The 20,059-nt window shown below is 39.7% G+C and overlaps 1 protein-coding gene across 1 annotated transcript in view; it reads left to right on the plus strand.

The window, feature by feature from the left end:
- The window catches only part of LOC104469213 (inositol 1,4,5-trisphosphate receptor type 2), a gene marked incomplete at its 3' end in the record, with an annotated part of 96,894 nt that extends 77,649 nt beyond the window's left edge, over positions 1-19,245 (plus strand). Inside the window, exons 28-33 of the mRNA XM_010083642.1 lie at positions 1,144-1,269; positions 6,207-6,335; positions 6,935-7,055; positions 16,036-16,226; positions 17,032-17,174; positions 19,137-19,245. Coding sequence (XP_010081944.1) covers positions 1,144-1,269; positions 6,207-6,335; positions 6,935-7,055; positions 16,036-16,226; positions 17,032-17,174; positions 19,137-19,245 — 819 coding nt within the window. The remainder of the gene's footprint in view (positions 1-1,143; positions 1,270-6,206; positions 6,336-6,934; positions 7,056-16,035; positions 16,227-17,031; positions 17,175-19,136) is intronic.
- Between the last annotated feature and the right edge of the window lie 814 nt (positions 19,246-20,059).

A 20,059-nucleotide genomic window follows, 5' to 3' on the forward strand; every position in this document is an offset into this window, starting at 1 on the left:
GCAAGGTCCAATTCTGCAGCTGCTGCCGGTCGTGTTTCAGTAGGACTGTGATACCTCACTCTTGTCAGAAGGGGAATGTTTGTTTGCACCAAACCTGACGTGATCAAAAGAGATCTTTTCACAGTCTTTGCAAGGAGCTTGCTCTGGTCCCGTGCATCAGTCAGAGGGATTTCTGCAGGCTGTCTGGTGGAAAAATATGGCTCATATCAACCGAACTGGGACCTGCAGGAGTAAAGATTTCCTCTGTGCCATTAAAAAGTCTCCTTGTGGTCAACTGATTTTTTTCTTAAAAAGAAAAATGTTTGCTTTGCTCAAAAGTTCTTCCTAACATTAATTTCAACACATGCTATTTTAAAGCCTAAACTAACGAAACCTGAAAGCCTGACATCAGTTTTCTCCTGACTGCATTAAACATATGCAACTATCTTCTCCACTCTGACTGTGACAAGAAATTTTCAGTGTATCTGCTTATGTTTGTATTTATTCTATACATTTCAGGCACTGAATATGCATTTTTATGATGTGCACTTCTAATGCAGGAGAGGAGTGAGACTGCAGTCCTCCTGCTAAGCCCTTGCTGCTGTGGCTGCAGTCCCAGTGCTGCACAACCTTTCCCTTCCATTTAGATCTGAGTTACACCTGCCTCAAATGCAAGCACTGCATTAGGATTGTGGGAATATAGAGATTGCAGTCCCAGATCTGCTAAAGACATTTTTTTTAGGTATTTGGCAAGCCTGTCACAAGACATCAACCCACAGCAGTCAACAGACAAGCGTAGGAGTGTCCTGCCTTTTGGCACCTCCGGGCTTTGGAGCCAGGCCCTTGTAGTCTTAATATCATTTAAATATCAGACTTATCATTGGCTTGTTTTGTGGGGGGTTTATTCATTAGAGTAAGAATGTTTGCAAAACCTTTCCATTTTACTTCATGGGATCTTTCAGTAAGTACATTAATGCATTTGTTGCCATGCTTCTCCTTAAATCTTCAGAACTGAATGTATGCGTTACTACTGTTATTAGTGTTTGTTAGTACTTTAAGGATCACCTGTCTCTGTTGTTCAGTATTTTTGCAGATAGAAAACAGCATGTTAATGGTTTTTACTGTTCCATATCATATTGTTTGTGGCTTTGCTGTTCCCTGCAGGTGAAAATTGCCTATGTTAATTTTGTTAACCACTGTTACGTGGACACTGAAGTGGAAATGAAAGAAATCTATGCCAGTAACCATATTTGGAAATTATTTGAGAACTTCCTTGTTGATATGGCAAGGGTAAGCTTCTTGAGACATTATATATTACAGTATAGTCATGGGTGGCAACTGAACTTGCAATAACTTTTTTTGTGAACTACCTTTATTAACTATTTTTTCAAAGTTGACAATAGAATAGGTGGAGTCTTTTTTTTTTTTTTTAACAAACCAGCATTTCTGTTTCATTTATCATCATTTAACCTGCTAAATACTAGTAGTCTTCTCTTTCAAGAAGGGCATCTTGGAACCCATATTCCTTTCTCTTTTTTCCACAAAAATAAACTGGATGCATATATAGGGTTGAGAGTCTGTGTCCATCTTGTGGGAGCATATGTTACATGTCATTATGGTGGTGACAAAAAAAATAAAAAAAGCCCACATCTGTAATCTTCTTGCTTTACTCTGTTAGTACAGTGAGGATCAGGGATCAAGACATTCTTTGGCTCATGTTCCTGCTTTAATCTCACTTTGGCCCATTTTTGTCTTTTCTACTGTCACTACATTCTCACTGTTGATGCAAAAGGCAGGTATAGAGCAATGGTCTTTCATAATACTAATTCATATATCAACTATAGGCTGCAAGGTGATGGGACACAGTAAGCACTGTATGCATTCAATTCCTGTGGACCCTAGTGAGCTTCATGGTGTCATTACTTGTTGAATTAAGTTTAAAGTCAGAAGCTGAATTAACCTTCCTTTCCCTGGTATTTTGGAGGCAGAAAATGAGGGAAATCTTACGACTTATGGAATGATAAAATACAACAGTAGAGCCAACAGGGGAAGCTAGTGTGACATAATGATTACAACTTGCTTACATATCCTTTTCTAGCAGGTAATGTTTCTTGTAAGAGCCTAATATTGATACCAACTAATGGAGTTGCTCTTTCTGCTCATGAAGTAGAACCACAGGTTTTTGGTGGTCGATGGACCGTATTTGATCCTTGATGCTGGACAGTAATTTGGAAAGGTTATAGAGCATGTTGTCATAGTGCGTGACTCTTTTCCCAGTCCACGGTCCATTACATTTTATAATCCTTAAATTCTTACTCCTTGCATTCTTAATTTTGTTGAAACTAAAGAAAAAAAGGTAACAGAATCTCAGTTCAGTCCTGCAGCGGACATTTACCCCAAAGTTATAGTGTGCCACAAAATAATTTCCTTGAAACCTATTGGGAGAAAATACCATGAATCATGGCCAAAAGAAGAATGAGTGGAAAGACTTGTGCTATATGAGCAATGAGACCTGTTCATTTCTCTGTGAAACACAGAAGTTATGGTTGGGGTTTTTTTCTTTTTTTTTTTTCCTGGGAACGGGTTAAGGGATGTTTGTGGTCTCTTTTTTTTGACGGTAGCCATTTTCAGCAGTAACGAGACCTCTACAAACCCTGTTTTCCTGCTGTTTGTCTTGTCTCTGTGGTTGTATTCTACAGTGAAACCCTTCTGGACAAACCAAACTCATTTAAAAAATAAGAACAGAAATCTCCATGGAGGGGGATTCTGATTTTTAATATCACCGTTTTTACCCCAAGAACTATTTTCTCCTGCTTAATTCTCTTTCTGGGTTGCCCTTTCCTGATGTGTCCTGGCCCTAACCCTCCAAAGAGACTAACCTTCTTAGCCCTTGAATGGGACCAATTTTCTTTGCCCTTGGGCTAGAAGCAGACATGTAGAAAGAGGGCTCTGTCTACAGTTCCCTCCATGAGCCTGGAGACAAACTGCACCGTGCCAAATGATGCTGAGCTGTCCTGATGCTAGTGATCACTGAGCTTGTTTTCATATACCCTACTCATAAGAGAAATTAGACACCAGTTCTTAAGAGGTGAATAGCAATTGTATTATTAATGCCGTGTTTTGTGTGCATGTGCTGTTGGCACTGAATGGCAAAATGAAGGTTTATTTTGCTCTTCTGCAAAGCCCTCAGGGCAGGTGCCTAATTAGTCCTTTTAATTTCCTGGTTAACGGCTAAAAGAACTAAAAGAGCATGTCAGAAGCGCTTTGCCCTGTCCTACTCTTCAGCCAGGTCCCTGTGGGCAGCCGTATCTTCCAGGTTATTGAGTGTATTTGTTCAGGTTTGGTTTTCTGGGGCCCAGGCAGAGCCCGTGTGTTATAAATACATCAGCGTTATGTAGCTATCAGGACAGTTAGAATGCTGTCAGCCTCATGAAAGATGTTACAATAGCTTTCAAAGCATTTAGAAAAAGAGCTCTTTGATCCTCTGTGTTCCAGTGAGCTAAAAGGGATGCTTTTGTGTGGGGGAAGGGGAAATGCTTTTCTTTTAGCTGCTATGAATGCCTGTCAGTGGGTGAGTTCGTGGGCTTTGAGTCTGAGCCTGTTATTAGAGAGCACTAAGGTGAAAGATGGAGAGTGTTATCCTCAGGTTGGATTCTTTCCTTTTTTATAAAAAGAGTAACCAGTTTTTTTTTTTTTTTAATCTGTTTCTGGATCCAGGAAGGAAATATTTAGTCCCCAGCTGTCATTCTCTTTCAACAACGTGATACATTGCAAAGGAAGCGTGAGGCGGATTCACGTATAAATTCAGTTTGCCAAAAGCAGTCGCGCTTCCAAAGACACCCTGTTTCTGCAGTTTCTGCCAAACTACTTTCTCCCGTGTATGACTTAACGCATTGCACTAAGCAAAGTGGGTGCTGCTGAAGGAGAGGCGTCCCTTTCCTGCGTGTGGCCCAGCCTGTAAATCAGCAGCTGTAGTCTGAGCAGGATTAAAGAAACAGCCAGGATCTGACAGCTGTAAAGTCATCTTGGCTTTCTCTGCAGAATTTTTGAAGTATTATGCATGTGAGTTTTGGTCCCAAAGCCTCTTAAGGGGTTTTTAAACACTGCTTTCTCAATCTCCATCTCCATTTCATGCATTTCAGGTTTTTTTTCCACAGGGAAACATTTTTCAGTCCCCAAAGTGCAGAGGGATAAGAATAAATGAGAGAATTTCTGAGTTCCTTCTGCGCTGGGAATTTTTCAGACCAGCGTTGGAGTAGAGTGGCATCCCCACATATGGCTCTGCTTTTTAGACAAGCAAAGGGGAAAGCTTAAAAGCATTTTGGAATTCAGGTTTGGCAATTTCTGAATTCACTGTGCTAGTACTGCACAGCTCCCTGTCTTCCCATTGGGATCAAGAGCACTGAGCCTCAGAGCTACTGGCTCCAGTCAAAATTGGCATACAGATTAATTAAAAGCAGAACTTCAAGAGGTTTTTAGTTCTATGACTTTTTTTTTTTTTTTAAGTTTGTATTATTAACTGAATCTTTGTTACCTCCATGAGGACTCAGGTTGATGGTGGTGGTATCATACTTTGCCCAAAACTGAAAGTCTGAAGAGTTTGCTATTTCAGTTTAGCCACTATTGCTTCTCTGACCAAAATATTTTCTTTCCTGGGGTGATAAAATATGCACTACGTGGGGACATGACTTCTTTATCTGACACATATTAGAAAAGCAGACAAGCAGAGCTCCCCACAATGCCTCATTTCTGTAGGTCTCAAGTTCTCTTTGGTTATTCCTCTGCCTACCATATGACAATGCTTGTGTGTTAAATTCAAAATGCTTTTGTGTTCCTGTGAGCTGTCCTTAAAAGGCTCCTGGTGAAACTGGTGACGCTGTTTTGTAGCATCCAAGTGTGACAGCGACACAGTGCAATTAGGGAGCATGTTTGCCCTGTGTGAGATTCAGGTGCTGTGGATGATCTTCCTGCTTATGTCACCAACTTTCCTCTGTGACCTTGAGAAATTCACTCAGCTTCTCTGGACTCAGTTCCCCATCCATAAAGTGATGTAATGTGTACCACACACACTCGTGATTGTGTGTTAAATGCTTAGATAGTAATGTGAAGGCTATAAACAAAATAAATTCTGTTCTCACATAGAACATTACAGTAGTCTGTGGCTTGCATAGGTGAAAGAGAGAACAGCTTTACCTTTCATTTCTTGTTAAACATGACTAGAACTGCCTATTTAAAGGCTGTTGAAGAGGTAGTATTTATGTTGTACTTACTTATCTGGTCTCGTCTCTCTCACTGTTTGGGTCTCTTGTAAGCTCCTTCTAGTACTGTTCACACTGACATATGCAAAGTCAACATGACTCTCTATAGATATTCCCAAATTTTGAAAAGTAAAGAAATACTAAAGGATGCGATTCACCTCAGTAATTTTTTGCTTTCTTTAAGCATGACATCTTTATGCAGCAACAAACTTTTAGTTATGTACCAAAGGGTGTCTTCAGGAACCTTTTGTACAAATCTTCCCACATCCTCCCACCATTTAATCATCCTTCTGTGCTCCAGAGTTGTCCCAGTACCATTCATTCTCTTCTTTCATTGTTTTTAGTTTGTCTTTCGTATTTTCCCCATGTGGCTTTCCTAAGTAACGCTGCCTGTCTTACAGTTTACAATCCTACAGGCTGTTGGTATTGACTGTGCTACTTCCTTTCTTTACGTATTTTTTAAACATTTTTCCTGCAAATGAGCTTCACCTTCGCCACCCATTTGTGGTGATTGATTGTAGAGAGAATTTAAACACTACATGAAATCTTTCTAACCTGAGGTCTTTATGTCTCATCTGTCTCTAAAACCTCTTCCAACCAGACCCACAATGGGAGGAAAGACCCAATTTCTTCTTGAATCTGTCTAAATGTGTAAGTGGCATGCAACATGCTGATTTAGGGGGATGCTTTTTCACGGTGTGGGAAAGAATAGACAGCCAACCATAAAGAGCTAATTCAGAAGAGAAGCGCATTCAAAAGACAACGTGGACCTCCGAGAAGAAAGATAACCCATCACAAATACAGCTTGAACTCTTAAGATAGTTATCTCTGATAGATTTTGTATAAAAATCATTTGGTTTTGTAGATAAAAAATAATAAAATATTACACGTGTTGTAATAAATACAAAATAGTAAAGCTTGCTTATTTAAAAGAACTAAATCTCATTGTTTCCTCCTTCTTCCCTGTAGGTTTGTAACACAACCACAGATCGTAAACATGCAGACACATCTCTGGAGAAATATGTCACTGAGCCCGTAATGAACATTGTGAGTGGCTTCTTCAATTCGCCATTTTCAGATAACAGCACCAGCCTCCAGGTAAGGAAAAGAGACACAAACAAATATGTAACTCAGACCATTAATCAGATACCTTTTGCTACCCAGATAGGAATGCTGTTATCTTTACATCCTCCTTTAATTTCTCTGTCCTTTCTCATGCCACTGGCTAGCAGCTTAATTCCTTTTTAAAACACTTACTCTTAATTTTTACCACTTACAGCTCTGAACCAGTAGACAGCTCAATATGGTCAGATTTACTCCTGGCTCTTGTGAATTCAGTGGAGGGGGTACCCTTGCAGAATAACGGTCTTTGTATTTGTATGAGAAAAATGCTGTGTCGTGTGACAGAAGGGATACATACCTGAGAACTGGGAAGACTTCTCCATCTTTCTGCTCTGTATTGTTTGCTTGATATCAGTGGCAATCTGAGGAAAAAATACATTATTTGGCCTTTTTAGGGGTGCAACACTGATTTCTGTTCCCTCCAGTCCCGGAAAGCAAAGAGAATTTCATGGAGTTGTAACTTGATTCTACACGCTGAAAACACCTCGCATGTGGTTTACTTTGTGTCAAACCCTAGGGCAGTTGTGAGGAGATTGCTAAAGGGTAAAATTCCCTGTTTATCTTTTTGCTTTCAGACACACCAGCCTGTTTTTATTCAGCTGCTGCAGTCTGCTTTTAGAATTTACAACTGTACCTGGCCAAACCCAACGCAGAAAGCCTCAGTGGAGTCATGTATCAAGACTTTGGCTGAAGTGGGTAAGTGCCAGGTTTTACTTTCGTTTTCTGTGTTTTAAGATCAGACTTACTAGAGGTTGAACAGTTTTTATTTTGACCATCCTGAAGTTGTGACAGTGGTGATTTCAGAAATCCCACTTTCTGAGGCTAAATTCTTCCTCCTTTTGTAACCCATTCAGGTCTGTCCCACCAAATAGGGCTGTTAAGTGAAACCTGTAGGTCAGAGAGATGTTTGCTAAGTGAGCAATGGCTGAACTTTACCTCAAGCAAGCTATGATATTAAAATATAAGCTGTGAAAAAGCCTGGGCATTTGTAGTTGTGCTGGGCTGCATTTGCACAGGCTGTTTAAGCAGCAATGCATAGCAATTGCACCTTGAAGAACACCCATCTTTTTTCCCCTCAGTTCCCGGGAGATGCATTCGTTATTGTCAGTCATGGTCCTGGGCTTGTTCAGGTTTTGTTCCATCAGGGAGTTGGAGATGGAAACCGCAATTGTGCCACTCCATAGCTTCTCCGCGTACTCCTCACCATCAGGCCCACTCATTTACTGCTGTTACACAGTCAGCCTTGTCAGGGGAATATTGCTTTTCATTGGAACTGAGACCAAATCTGGTCCTCAGGGTGGTAGTAAGTTACATACTTTCAAATAAATTCAAATACCATGTTAAGTGGAAGATTTTAAACTTCTTATCCCAAAATAAAAAAGATTCTTCGCCAGTACATAGCTAAGACTGGCAAAAGTTCATTCTTAAGTTAAATTTCTGTGATTACAATTTTAAAGTCTTCTGCCATGACAGAAAAAAGGATTATTCAATATAGTTTCTAAGATTCGGTCATTCTCATTGCTTCTAGAATAAGGTCCTGCTCAGTGTGACTGAAAATCAAGCAGAGGCAGAGATATATAGAAACTGGCTAAATTCTATTGTTGATGCAATTTTTAAAAAGTTTTAATAATCACAAAACATTATGAGATGGTCCCTTAACCATCTGCAGCTTTGTAACAACCTACTCTGAATTTAGATTTTGGAATAGCTTTATGAGAGTATCATGTAACATTTTAGCCAAAACATCTCATTAACTTTTTGCGTGAATAAGAATAAGCAGTTATCTAAAAACTTAGCAACCTTCAGTTGTTTTATTTGTTGTGCAAATGATTTAATTATGGATCCATCTGGCAAAAGAACTTTCAAATATGAAGACATTTTATTTCCTTTATGGTACAGCTACTACAGTCTGAAATAAAGCTCTAGCCTTACAAATCCTTGTTTGTGTGTTTAACACAGCTCTCCTCTGGCTGTTCTGGAAAGAGTCATGGGTAAATTACTTCCTTCGGGAGTCTGGGGAAAGGGGGAAGAAGTGGGGCAGGTGAGAGTATTTTTGAGAGTGAGCATACCTTCTGTGTACTTCTGGACAGCTCAGTGTCTTAATTTCTGAAGAGCTACACCTAAAATCAGATTCTAGCTCAGAGAGGTCACTGTGTTATCTCACAGAGATGAGTGTATCTGGAGACACCCAAGCATAGTGCCAAGACAGCCAAGCAGCTGTATGCTCTTATGCCGTCCTGTAGGTCCAACCTTCTTGCTACTCTGCCTTCCCATCCGTGGGACCCCAGCCATGCCCTGGGCACTCTCATGCACGGCAGAGTGGAGCTGAGCTGCCGGTGAAGGGCATCACTCTGTGTCTTCCTCCGGGACCTTCCTGCCACCTGCAGTGGCAGCAGGGTGGGGAGGCTGGGCATCACCTGGGGGTGCTGTGGGCCCGGCAGCCTCAGAACTGTCCCCTGAAAGCAGGCGTTAGCATGCACATTGCTGGTTTCCTTCTCCAGATCATGATAACTGTTAAAGGATTCATCACTAATACTGAGCATGGTAAAATTGTATTGTGTTGTGTTAGCAAATTGCCGCACATTTTTATTTCATGTTTTGACAGTGCAGAAAGGAAGTACCAGGGAACAGGTGAGGGGGATTTCCCCAAAGAGCAAGTTATTTGGAGAAGAAGTGGACTTTCTAACAAACACCCCTACATGAAAGTTTGGCTGGCTAGTTGAGATTTTAACCACCGATGATACTCACTGTTTTTAGGCATGGTGCCAAATGTGGCTTACCGGGGCTAATTGAGTAGGCCTGCTCTGCTCTGCTGAAAGCTTTGGAAAAACTGCCCTGGCTGGGGGTACCAAAGGCTTTTAAGGCCCTTTTGTGATTACAGTGCGTGCCTAGTGCCTTTCTCTATCGGGTGTCACACCGAATGGTGCTGCTCTTTGAGAAGGCAGAGGTTTCTTCCACAATACAAACAGGGCAGCCTTTTCTTTTTTTTTTTTTTTTTTGCCTCTCTTGCTGGCTGTGTATATGGAATAGGTTTGGATTTTGGCTCGGCATCTGTTGAGCGCTCTTCTGCCTTTTTTTTTTTTTTTAACTTGAGAGTCTGACAGCTTTAATGTTAGGGCCTTCATGTTTCACAGCGGGGTTTAAAAAAAACCTCTAGAAAGATTTTTGACTATATCAGAGAGATAGAGTATTGGACAGATTTACAGCAGGGACCAAAGACTTTTGATGGAAAATAAATGTAGTATAGAGTTGAAAGAACAAACATTTTTTTTGTGTGTGTGTCGTAGCCCTGGATTTAGAAATGAAAAAAAAAGATCATACACAGATTTCCCAAGATATCAAAGATCCATATAATAATGCACTTTTAAAAGACCCATTTCAGAGTAAGTTTAAGGAATGTACATTCTGCTCAGTGCTTACTAGTTTGTTGCTGGCAGGATATAAGTATTGCCTCAAGAGCTTAAGATCATTACATCTGTCTTCTTATGAGCACTGCAAGAATGTGCATTACCTTTCAGGTCAACAAAAGGATATGTTGCAGAAGCTAATTTCTTATAACCCTGGTACTTCAACTCCACTTGACCACTAGGGAAAAACTTCATAAGCTTTTCAAGCTTCACTTGCTGCTTTGTCTCCAGGCAGTTGTCTGCCTCCAGTTCAGCAAGAAGCTTAGAGGCTTGTTTGTCTTCTTCAGCAGACCCCTCTGTGGCTCCAGAAGACTTGGAACACAAAGATACCAATGTCAATCAGGTTTTTATTGCCCAGTAAACATTTGGCTACCTGGCACGAATAGAAACACTTATGAAATAATGTCTGTATATTAATGTGCCTTGCTCATATGGATTTCTGAAGCAGATTATCACAGTAATGAGAATGAACACATTATACATGTATCACTTTTGCTTTTATTACATTTTGCTTTTATTGCTCTTATTACATAGGACTGAGCTTTTCCTTGAAAATATAGTCCAAAAAAATGAATGATCAAAACAGCTTCTATCTCACTGGTAAAATAGCTACAAATGAAAAATGTTTAAAAGGTCCCCTGATCTTTGTGAAAACAGAGGAACTAAGACATCTAACAGTTTAACTTATTTCAAATTATTTCATTATCAAAGGACTTTCAGTTCCTACCTTTATAATCTTTGCAAGATTGAGAAGGGTGGAGGCCAGTCTCTAAAGTTTGATTTTAAACCATCTACTGTTTTTCCATATGATAAAATTGGGGAATATCAGCTGTCCTCATGACTAAAGATCTGGATTTTCTATCTTAAATTGTATTGGAGCAGGGTATTTCTCCCAGGGCTGACCAGTCTTTCAGGACCCATGCAAAGAACCGTCTTTGCTTCTTAAGTGGTAATTCTTATATCTTCACTGTGAGCATCAGTTTTCTTTTCTGTTACAAGATTAAATCTAGTTGTATTATGCTCTTGTCTCTGCAGTATCTATTAGCTTTCTCTCTTATGTTTTTACAAATTGCATCTTCTCTCTCATACTGTGTGTGTATCCCAAGGATGTAGCATGTGCATGACTGAGCTATTACCACCAAGAACAAAATAAGTGTAATTTCCCAGATTCTGCCCAACAGATTCCCAGATCTGCCAAACAGTGGCAGATAGGAACGTGCATTTTGTTAGACTATTTCTCTTGGCAGATCCTTTAAAAAGAAAATCTGTTAGCAAGCCAAATTACATTAGTCATTATCGGATTACAATTTAGGATGCTGTGCAGGAGAAGCAAAAGGAGAATCCTTGTTTTCATCCTACAAAATTGGAGGCAAGTCCTGTAAGATTGCGATTTCATAAGTTCAAAACTGGAACAGGTACAGAGGAAGTACTACTGTGATGGCTGGGGGAAAGGAGAACTGTATTACAAGAAGAGACTACAGGAGCCCCATGTGTTTTGTGTAGCAAAACAAAAGCCTGTGTTGTTGCTGTTTAAAAGTACTTAGGGAAGAAAAAAAGTCACGAAGAAGAGACATTTAAGCCAAAGGACAGTGCTGCCTCAAAACCAACTGGACATAAATTACACTAGGTTGTAAATAACCTACATAAATTTAGATTATAAATCAGAGGTTTGGAACCAACTTTGTAAGGATGTCCTTGGTCAACCGGCCAAGAGAAAATGCAGGGAGGAGGGATGGCAGAAAAGCTAGCTTCATTTTAAACAGAGGCTCAATACATTTTTCAAAAGGTATTAAAGAACGTAGGTTGTCTGTAACAGAGAGCAGATGGTCTGAAGGAGTGGTGAAGTCCTTTCCAGTTTAGTATTTATTCCCTGATTTCAGCTCACCAATATCCCTTTGTACAGAATCCAAAAAACTCTCCTTTACCATGCTTTTATGTCCACTAAAGCCCTTTCCCTTTCCTTGACAAATAACAAACAGGAAACATTAAACATAAAATCTAGGTTACATTTCATTGCTTCTTTGAAATTATTGTACATATTTTAATGTCCATATAGGTGAACTTTCTTATAACATTTTTTCAACCCTGAAAATACTTTATTTCACTTCTCATTTGAGTTTTAAAATCTTTTTTCCATTTTAGAAAAAGCTAGACCTTCATTTTCAATTTTTAGTTCAAATAAAATAATTATCCTGTTGTTACTTTTCTGACAGCAAGAAGAATACATTTCAGATGAAGCACATATTTTATTCTATTTTAACTGTTTGTGTTTCCCTAATTGCAAGAAAAATTCAATGATGATCTTTTTACAGACTGATAAATATTTTAGCGTAGTTTTTCTGTTGGAGAAAAACATCCAAGTGAAGCATACAAGATTGGCAGGCTTGTGTCTTGTCTACACAAAGCTTTTCCTTTAAAAAGTCTTGCTGTTGCTAGCATTAGTGTCTCTCCATCCAAATGCATTTGTTAAGCAGTCAGTAAATGATTAAGGAGCTGGAGGGACTGATTTATGGAGCAAAATTAATTGAACTAAATGTGCATCGCTCCGTTAAGTGACAACTGGGAAGTGTGGGAGAACATGATATAGCTGTCTGCAACTACCAGAGGGGTGTAAACAACAAGGAGAGTAAAGCACTCGCAGCCAGGTACAGAAGTGGCTTTTTTTGTGACCCAGATTACCCGTCACGCTCCTCCTTGAGGCACTCCAAGGGGTGAAATGCCTGCGTGTCCCCCGGAAAACCCAACACCAGGGATGGTTTAGAGGAGTGCAATGTCTACTAAATAGCTGTGAAGCCACTAAATACTGTTATATTTTGTATATACTACAGAGCTAATGGAGTGAAATTTAAAATTAGGGAGCACTAGGTGAAAGGAGAACGGCAAGCTTCCTTGTGGCAAGGTACATTACTCTGAAGACTGGTCTTCCATGGAAAATTACAGGCAAGGGCCACTTCCTGGAAATCCTTAGTAGTAAATTGATCCTAAGACCCAGGTAGGCAGTACAGTGAAAAGACAGTGCTTCAGCAAGCATTCCTGAAATAGGTTCTTTTACTTCCAATTTCTGTGCTTCTGTGAAGAGACCTACATGCAGGTAATTTAACAAAATACATCCTGGACAGCCCATTTCAGCCCTTCTGTTAGCAGCTGGGCTATGCTCTTGGGCCGTCGGTTGAGTCCAGCTCACTCCTAAAGAACAGCTTGATTTTTTAGCTACTTGATTCTCAACATTAATGTTGCCCATCTGAGAGTACTTTTTCATAGTTTAAACAGTAAAGGAGAGGAAAACTGCTGATGCACTGGATACACAGAGAACCATCCAACACAGAGCAGAACATTTTACAGTTTTACTGGCTGAATCTGCGGCACTGTGATGCTTGCTATTTGCAGGTGTACCGTTGCTTGCTTGTCTTGGCTCACCTGTAGCTATTGCTGATACCATAATTGTGAGCAGCAGATTGAGAGTTAGTTGTGCAAAGGATTTCTCAGCAAATTGCATTTCCTCTAATATTTGCAAAACAGTGTAGTGTATTCAGGGTGTAATTAGCTCTGTGCAGGGTGCCCTAGGTTGGAACTGGGCAGTATATGAGCCTGCATTATGCCCTCCACTGCAAGGCAGAATTTACCTTAGCTGAAGACATGTTCTAGTCCATCCTGGTAAGTATCCTGCTTCATATCTATGGTAACAGTTTACATACAGCCACGTAGCATGCTTTTTTCCCCAAGTTCACTAGTCAGATGAAAGACAGAATTTTACCCCCTCCTGGATCCTTCATCTACCAGCTCTAACCCTGCTCTGCAAGTTTGAGTGTCATCCAAAAGTTTTTCTAAGTGGAACAAAAATAAATATGCTTTTAAATATTTCATGTTCGTACTTTAAGGGAGATTGACACATTTTGAAGAGGAAAGCAGCCTACAACACCTAAATTAAAAATAAATATTTATGTTCACATTTGTTCATCAGCTTTCCAAAATGTAAAAATATCTTTCATGTTGTTTTAAATAATGAAATGTGAAACAAATGAAAGATAAACTTTCTACAAGCTGCAAAGAAATCAGAAGACAAAGGCTTTGTTTATAGCTTAGACTTCAACAGTGCCCTTTGACAACCAATACAAATCTTAATTACAAATGGAATTATACATATAAGAACTGTTCAAAACAAAGGAGTATTTTTTTTCTCGCTCTCTGTTTTTCTTTGTGATAGTTTTAATTAGCTGCAACTCTTTGAACAACTCTTTGAACATAGTCCTTGACTGCTCCTCAGACACTGATGGAAGTTGTTAACGTCAAATGGCATCTATAGGACTGCAGAAGTCTGGGTTTTCCTCTGAACAGCATGCTCCTCATTGCTAAATTTATGCTTGGATATATCAGGATTCTGCATACATACCACTTAACTGAGTAGTGAGCATTGTCCAATAACATTCCAGTGATTGACATCAGGACACAATAAATTGGATTAATAGGCTGCAGCACCCTACCCACACTGGCAATCTGATAATGGACTTCTGTAATAAAGTAAGCAGCAACAGGGCAAATGTGTTTTGAAAAATAACCCAGTCAAATAATATGGAAAAATAATCATTAGAAATAATGGCCAGCCATACATGGTATTTTCCTCATGATAATCAGGAACCTTGCCTTCAAAACAAATGGAGAGTGGATAGGAAAAGTCAATTGCCAGTGTGGAAACTGCTGTACATCTGCTGCTGATGATTCATATACAGCTGTGGGGAAATGTGTCTTCCCATCTTGACCTAAGAATTTTTTTTTTTAATTCCCTATGGCAGACTATTTAAAAGAAGGTGCCTAACAGAAGCAGAATAAGAGATCTCTCTTCCATCCCAGTTAAACAGCCTAATCTGCAGGTGGAGGTCCTGGTCCTGCATCAGGATACACCCTTGCAGTGAGAAGAGGGTGCCCTGCACCCACGGGAGCTATTACAGGGATGAGGACACGCATGACAGAGCACTTTTGCTGTAGTCTGTGAGATTGGAGGTTGAGGTGCCACAGCCAAATTTAGGTTTGTAATGAATGCTGCCATTACAATATAGTATTTGGGGGAAAAGGAAGTTTGTTCCTGGGATCTGTGACTCACTGTGCTTGGCAGCACACGAGCCTTCATTCATTAGAGCTGTATGGCTGCTCTCTGCTTACACATACCCCTGTGGGGCTTGATGCATAGGCTGTTTAGCAAAGAAGGGCATCTGTTGACTTCACAAGTTCAGGACTTAAAGTTGTACATGTTTTAAGAACTGGGAGGGAGGGGTGGAATATGTTTTATGCCTTCTGCTACTGCAGAAAGCGTGCATGTTAGTGCAGAGTGGTGGGGAAATGCCTCAGAGAAATGCTGTGCAGAACTGTAATATGGGCAAATGCTTTTAAAAATCCACCTTGTTTCAATAAGGAAAATGGAAAAATTAGTTATTATTAGTCATTATTACGAATTAACTAGAACTCCTTCTCTATTTTACTTCCAAGTTTTTATTAAACATAAACTGTGCCATGGACATTAAGTGAAATTACATAGAATACAAAGCCTAATCACTGGGATGTTACTTAATCTTTCAAACAGAGGTATTGCTGCGTCGATCTCTTGTTTATTTGTTAACTATTGCCCAATTTTTTTTCTAACTATTGGTTAAATTGTCATATGTTTATTAACTATCTGTTATATTGCAGTGGTATCCAGGAACCCCATGGGTTAACAACACTAGCTGTATAGGAAAACAAAGGGAGAGAGAAGAGAGACAGTCTTATTCAAAATTAATTTGTATGCACTTGGTTTTTCAAGGTCTTCACAAGAGAAATGTGCAGAAAAGCAACAAATTGCACTTGGGATAAAATGGCCAAATGTTCATATGTCCACTAGAAAGAAGAGGTTTTAAATTTACTTCTGAATAGAGTAAAACTACCTGTTGAAATAATAATGCATCCTCTTTTTGTTACTCTTATTAATATCTCTGGATCGGTTTTTTTTAAAGTTAGTAAAAAAAATTATTCTGTTTTAAAAATAAAATGTCTGTACCTATGACAATATATACTGGAAATGACCCTCATCTCATTTAAAGTAGTACAGCTTGCTTTCTTTAACTATATTACAGCAGATTTCTACCAGCTGAGGTTTTGATCCTTATTTTTAAAACCTCTTGAAGTGAGATCCCCCTGCCCCTTAACTTCAAGAGTATCAGGATTTTGCATGCCATGTTCTTCATAAGATTTTCAAATTTTTGCCTCTGTAAATGTCTTCTTTTTCCTTCCTTTTAAAGCAAAGAACCGTGGGATTGCAATTCCAGTGGATTTGGACAGCCAGGTCAACACCTTGTTCATGAAGAGTCACTCTAACATGGTGCAGAGGGCAGCCATGGGGTGGAGAATGTCAGCCCGCAGCGGACCTCGTTTTAAAGAAGCTCTTGGTGGGCCTGCCTGGGATTACAGGAATATAATAGAAAAACTACAGGTACCAAAACAGCAAATGGCTTGGGCAGTAGTTGTGGTAGTGCATTTATCTAATATGTGCCAGATGCAGAAAACATCAGAGATAGACTCTGCATTTTTAGTGCTGGATTATAGTGACCTTTGCGTTTCTAGGTGGCACGGAGCAGAGGGCTCAGCTCTTCTCTGGTGTCTGTTCAAAGTGAAGCCAACATTCGGCTCCTATAGAAATCAGTAGAGAGGGGAAGGAAGTATGTTTTTTTTTCCCTGAAGTGATCTGTGGGGAAGTATGTGTTCTACCTTTCAATGGTCACACATCCTGTTTTGGCTGCAGGGGTGGTACTAGGGGTTATAGGAGCCACGGTGTCAGGTTGTGTCACTGGAGAGTACCTGTAACGTGGAGATCACCTTGTGTATGTAGTAGTTAAATGACATCAGGAATTTATGAACTAAGAAAACAGCAGGACTTAGACAAATGGAGGAGCCCTAGCTACCGAGGAAGCAACATCTCAGGTGTTGCTAACACCATATATGACAAGCAGTGTTCTTTCAGCACACCATCATCTGGACTGTTGCCAACTGTGGGCATTACTGCAGAGAAGAAATTTGAAAGAGAACAGCAAGGTAGATAGTAATGGGCACCTTCCCGCCTTGCCCTGCTTGAGGAGTGGCATGAAGAAAGGTATGAGGTTGCTTTGCTGTCCCTCCTGCAGCTGGCCATCAGAAATGGGTCAAGTAGCCCATCACACAGTATTGCGCTACTCCACCGTGATGTTCTAGTTCTCTTGTAGTTATGAATGTTATCAAAGACATTCTTCTTTCTTCCTTAGGATGTAGTGTCCTCCTTGGAGCAGCAGTTCACTCCCATGATGCAAGCTGAATTCTCGGTGCTGGTTGATGTCTTGCATAGTCCAGAACTTCTTTTTCCTGAGGGGAGCGATGCCAGAATACGATGCAGTGCTTTCATGTCCAAGTAAGTAGTGTAAGGAGAGGCCTATTTGCTTCTTTGGAAAAGATGGCAGGGAGTTAAAATTTTCATGAGTGCTTACCTCTGATTTTTAATAGTGACATAAGCATGTAGGTGTCTGAGTTCATACGGAAAGCTTAAACTGAGATCTTTTGCTACATGTTTTATGTTTCTCAGCAGTTTAGGAGTCTGGAGAGGAGTAGAGAAGAGGCGTTGCTTGCCTTGTCTGCCTAGAAATTGAATGTTAGTAGGTTGTTAAAATTGTGGCAGGCTCAGGCAGGTTTTCTTAATGGGCTACTTTTGCTATTAAGTTTCTCCAAATCTACAGCAGAAACTTAGACTTTTTGTGGTAGAATTTTCAAGAATTCATAGTGAGGCAGGGTGGGGTGCTCAGGGCTAGATTTTCTTTTGGTAAGCAAACAAATCTTTTTATTCTAAACTGCCAACAGCTCTTTTAAAAATAAATTTCACTGGCACCCCTACCTGGTCTTGAATTATTTGATGTTTTATTTGCAGTCTGTACACTGGAATAAAGTCTTGCAATTTTTTCATTAGTCCTCCAGTGAGATGCCCTCCCTGCCCTTCAGAAACTATAATTTAAACAGAGGTAGCTTCGGGGAAATGAATGCATTTGGCAACTCTCCTGATTCCTTGACTTTTTGCATATTCTGCAGAGGTAGTGTTATAACAATATATGTTTGGAAAAATTAAGCTAAATTTTGAGCTTGTCCCATCCCATCTCCTCTGTCCAAGCTCCTGTTCAAAGTCGGCATCAAACCAAGTCCAGAGCTGCTGGACGTGGCCCATGTAATGCAATAAACAATTTTCTGTTTTATTCAATTAACTTCCATGGCAAAGGAATGCTTTGCAGAGCTACGCAGTAATTCTGAGATAAAGATGTAGTGCTTAAAAAATATAGTTAGTACTGCAGACCCAAGAGCTGCATTGTTTTGGTCTCAGAACTCATAAAACTGGTGAAGATGACAGTAGCAGAGTCCTGCACGGTAACTCCACTGAGACCAGGATGGCATTAGTGCACTAACTTAGTAGTGATCTCTGTTGGGTTACAGAGTGCTGGTCTAGATGATGCAGTGGCATCCCTCCCAAGCCTGTTTTTGGCAACTGTTTGTGATTTAGGACCATTAACAATGCCATCTTTGAGTGTAAATCGGCGGCCACAGTGCCTGTACTGGAGGTTGATCCTAGGCCATAATTTGATGAACACTGTTCTACCCACCATAACCCAGTACTGGTACTGACAGAAAAAAAAACCTCTCCAAGGCCTTCAGATTTCCTCCTCCCTTCTGTTTTCACAAACATTTCTCCAGCAGTGAGGTGCAAGGACCTGCTCTGCAAAGAGACAGAAAGGCTTCTTCTGGTATTGGCTTAAGTTGACTAGAACCCCAACTCCCATCACAGTCTTAGTTGGAGTCAGAAATGTAAAGTTGTTGCATGAATGTAAACAATGGTTTTGTTCCATCCAAATATCTGCATTTCTGAATGCTTCCATGTAAAGTTTTTGGGGATCCTTTTGGCTAGATGCTATTTGCTAATTATATAATAAATATAACTGTCATTGAGGTTGGAAGGTATAAAGGTTGTAGTTTTTAAAGTTCACAAGATGCGTGGTGAACACTGGTTACCTTTACATAAAGGTTAAAATAAATACATGATTACCTTTAAATAAAGAAAGGATGACATAGCAAGTTTGGATCTTAATCTGGAAGCACTCATAAAAAGCGGATGTAGAATTCTGCCTTCTGTATGGGCAGTAAGATATGCAAATTGACACAAAGCTCACAATACCTTGAAAGTCCCATTTCCTTTTAAATTATGATTTCTCTTGTCTACTTTTATTTCCTTTCCTTGAGGAAAAATATAGTGACAGGCAATTTTTGCATAACAGAATTGTAGTATGGCTTAGCAACAATGTACAATGCTCTTTAAGGTTTAATATTTTACTTTAAGGTTGATTAATCACACAAAGAAGCTAATGGAGAAAGAAGAAAAGCTCTGCATTAAAATTCTTCAGACATTACGAGAAATGCTTGACAAGAAAACTAACTTTGCGGAAGAGGTACTGCTACCATTTTAGTATTAAATATAGAACTAATAGCATGGTATTAAAATGTTGGCTCTAGGACAGTAACAGAATCTGACATGATTTCAATTTCGTACATGTTTTAAAGGTAAAGTGGTGTCTTAGGAACAATGTGATAAGGCAGAAAGTAAGACTGGAACAAAAGAAACTATCTGCCTTACATAGTTTTGTATCAGGGACTTGACAAGTCAAGGCAAGGAAGATGAAATGAATAAGCAGTAGTGAGTATTGCTACAGGTGATCATTATATATTGGTTATCCTGTGTTTCTGGAGACTAGTCTTCTTATGTCACATCTGACTTTATCTATCATAAAATCAATTAGAAATATAGAGATTTTTAATTGCAAGTGTACAGTTTTTCCCTGCTGCCTGTGGTGCCAGACTTTTCTACTTCATACACTTTTTAATGCTCATAAATGTGTGATGGGAATATGTAATGTTTAAGCAGAGGTGCCAGTTTTGGGGAGAAGTGACATAGGCTGTACTCTGTGTCTAATTATTTCTTGCACTCCTATCTCTACCCTTATTGCCCATTTTTCTCTTGCAAAACCAGGTTTTTCAAATACAGCTTTCATCTTGCCTATGCCTTTGGGTATCAGCAACCAGATTCAGGTTTACATGTCAGCTGTCCCTTCTTTTTGAGACTGATCCCTGGGCCTTTTGTGTGGTTTCCTCTTATCCGTATTTCTGAGTTTTCCCCTAAATTCTTTTATTCACTCTTAAATATGAATCATAGAGCTATTAGCTAATCCTTCAGTGCCGCCATTTTCATTTGTTCACAGCTGACAT

This window comes from Pterocles gutturalis, unplaced genomic scaffold, assembly GCF_000699245.1.
Source record: "Pterocles gutturalis isolate BGI_N339 unplaced genomic scaffold, ASM69924v1 scaffold2805, whole genome shotgun sequence".
Lineage (NCBI taxonomy): Eukaryota > Metazoa > Chordata > Aves > Pterocliformes > Pteroclidae > Pterocles > Pterocles gutturalis.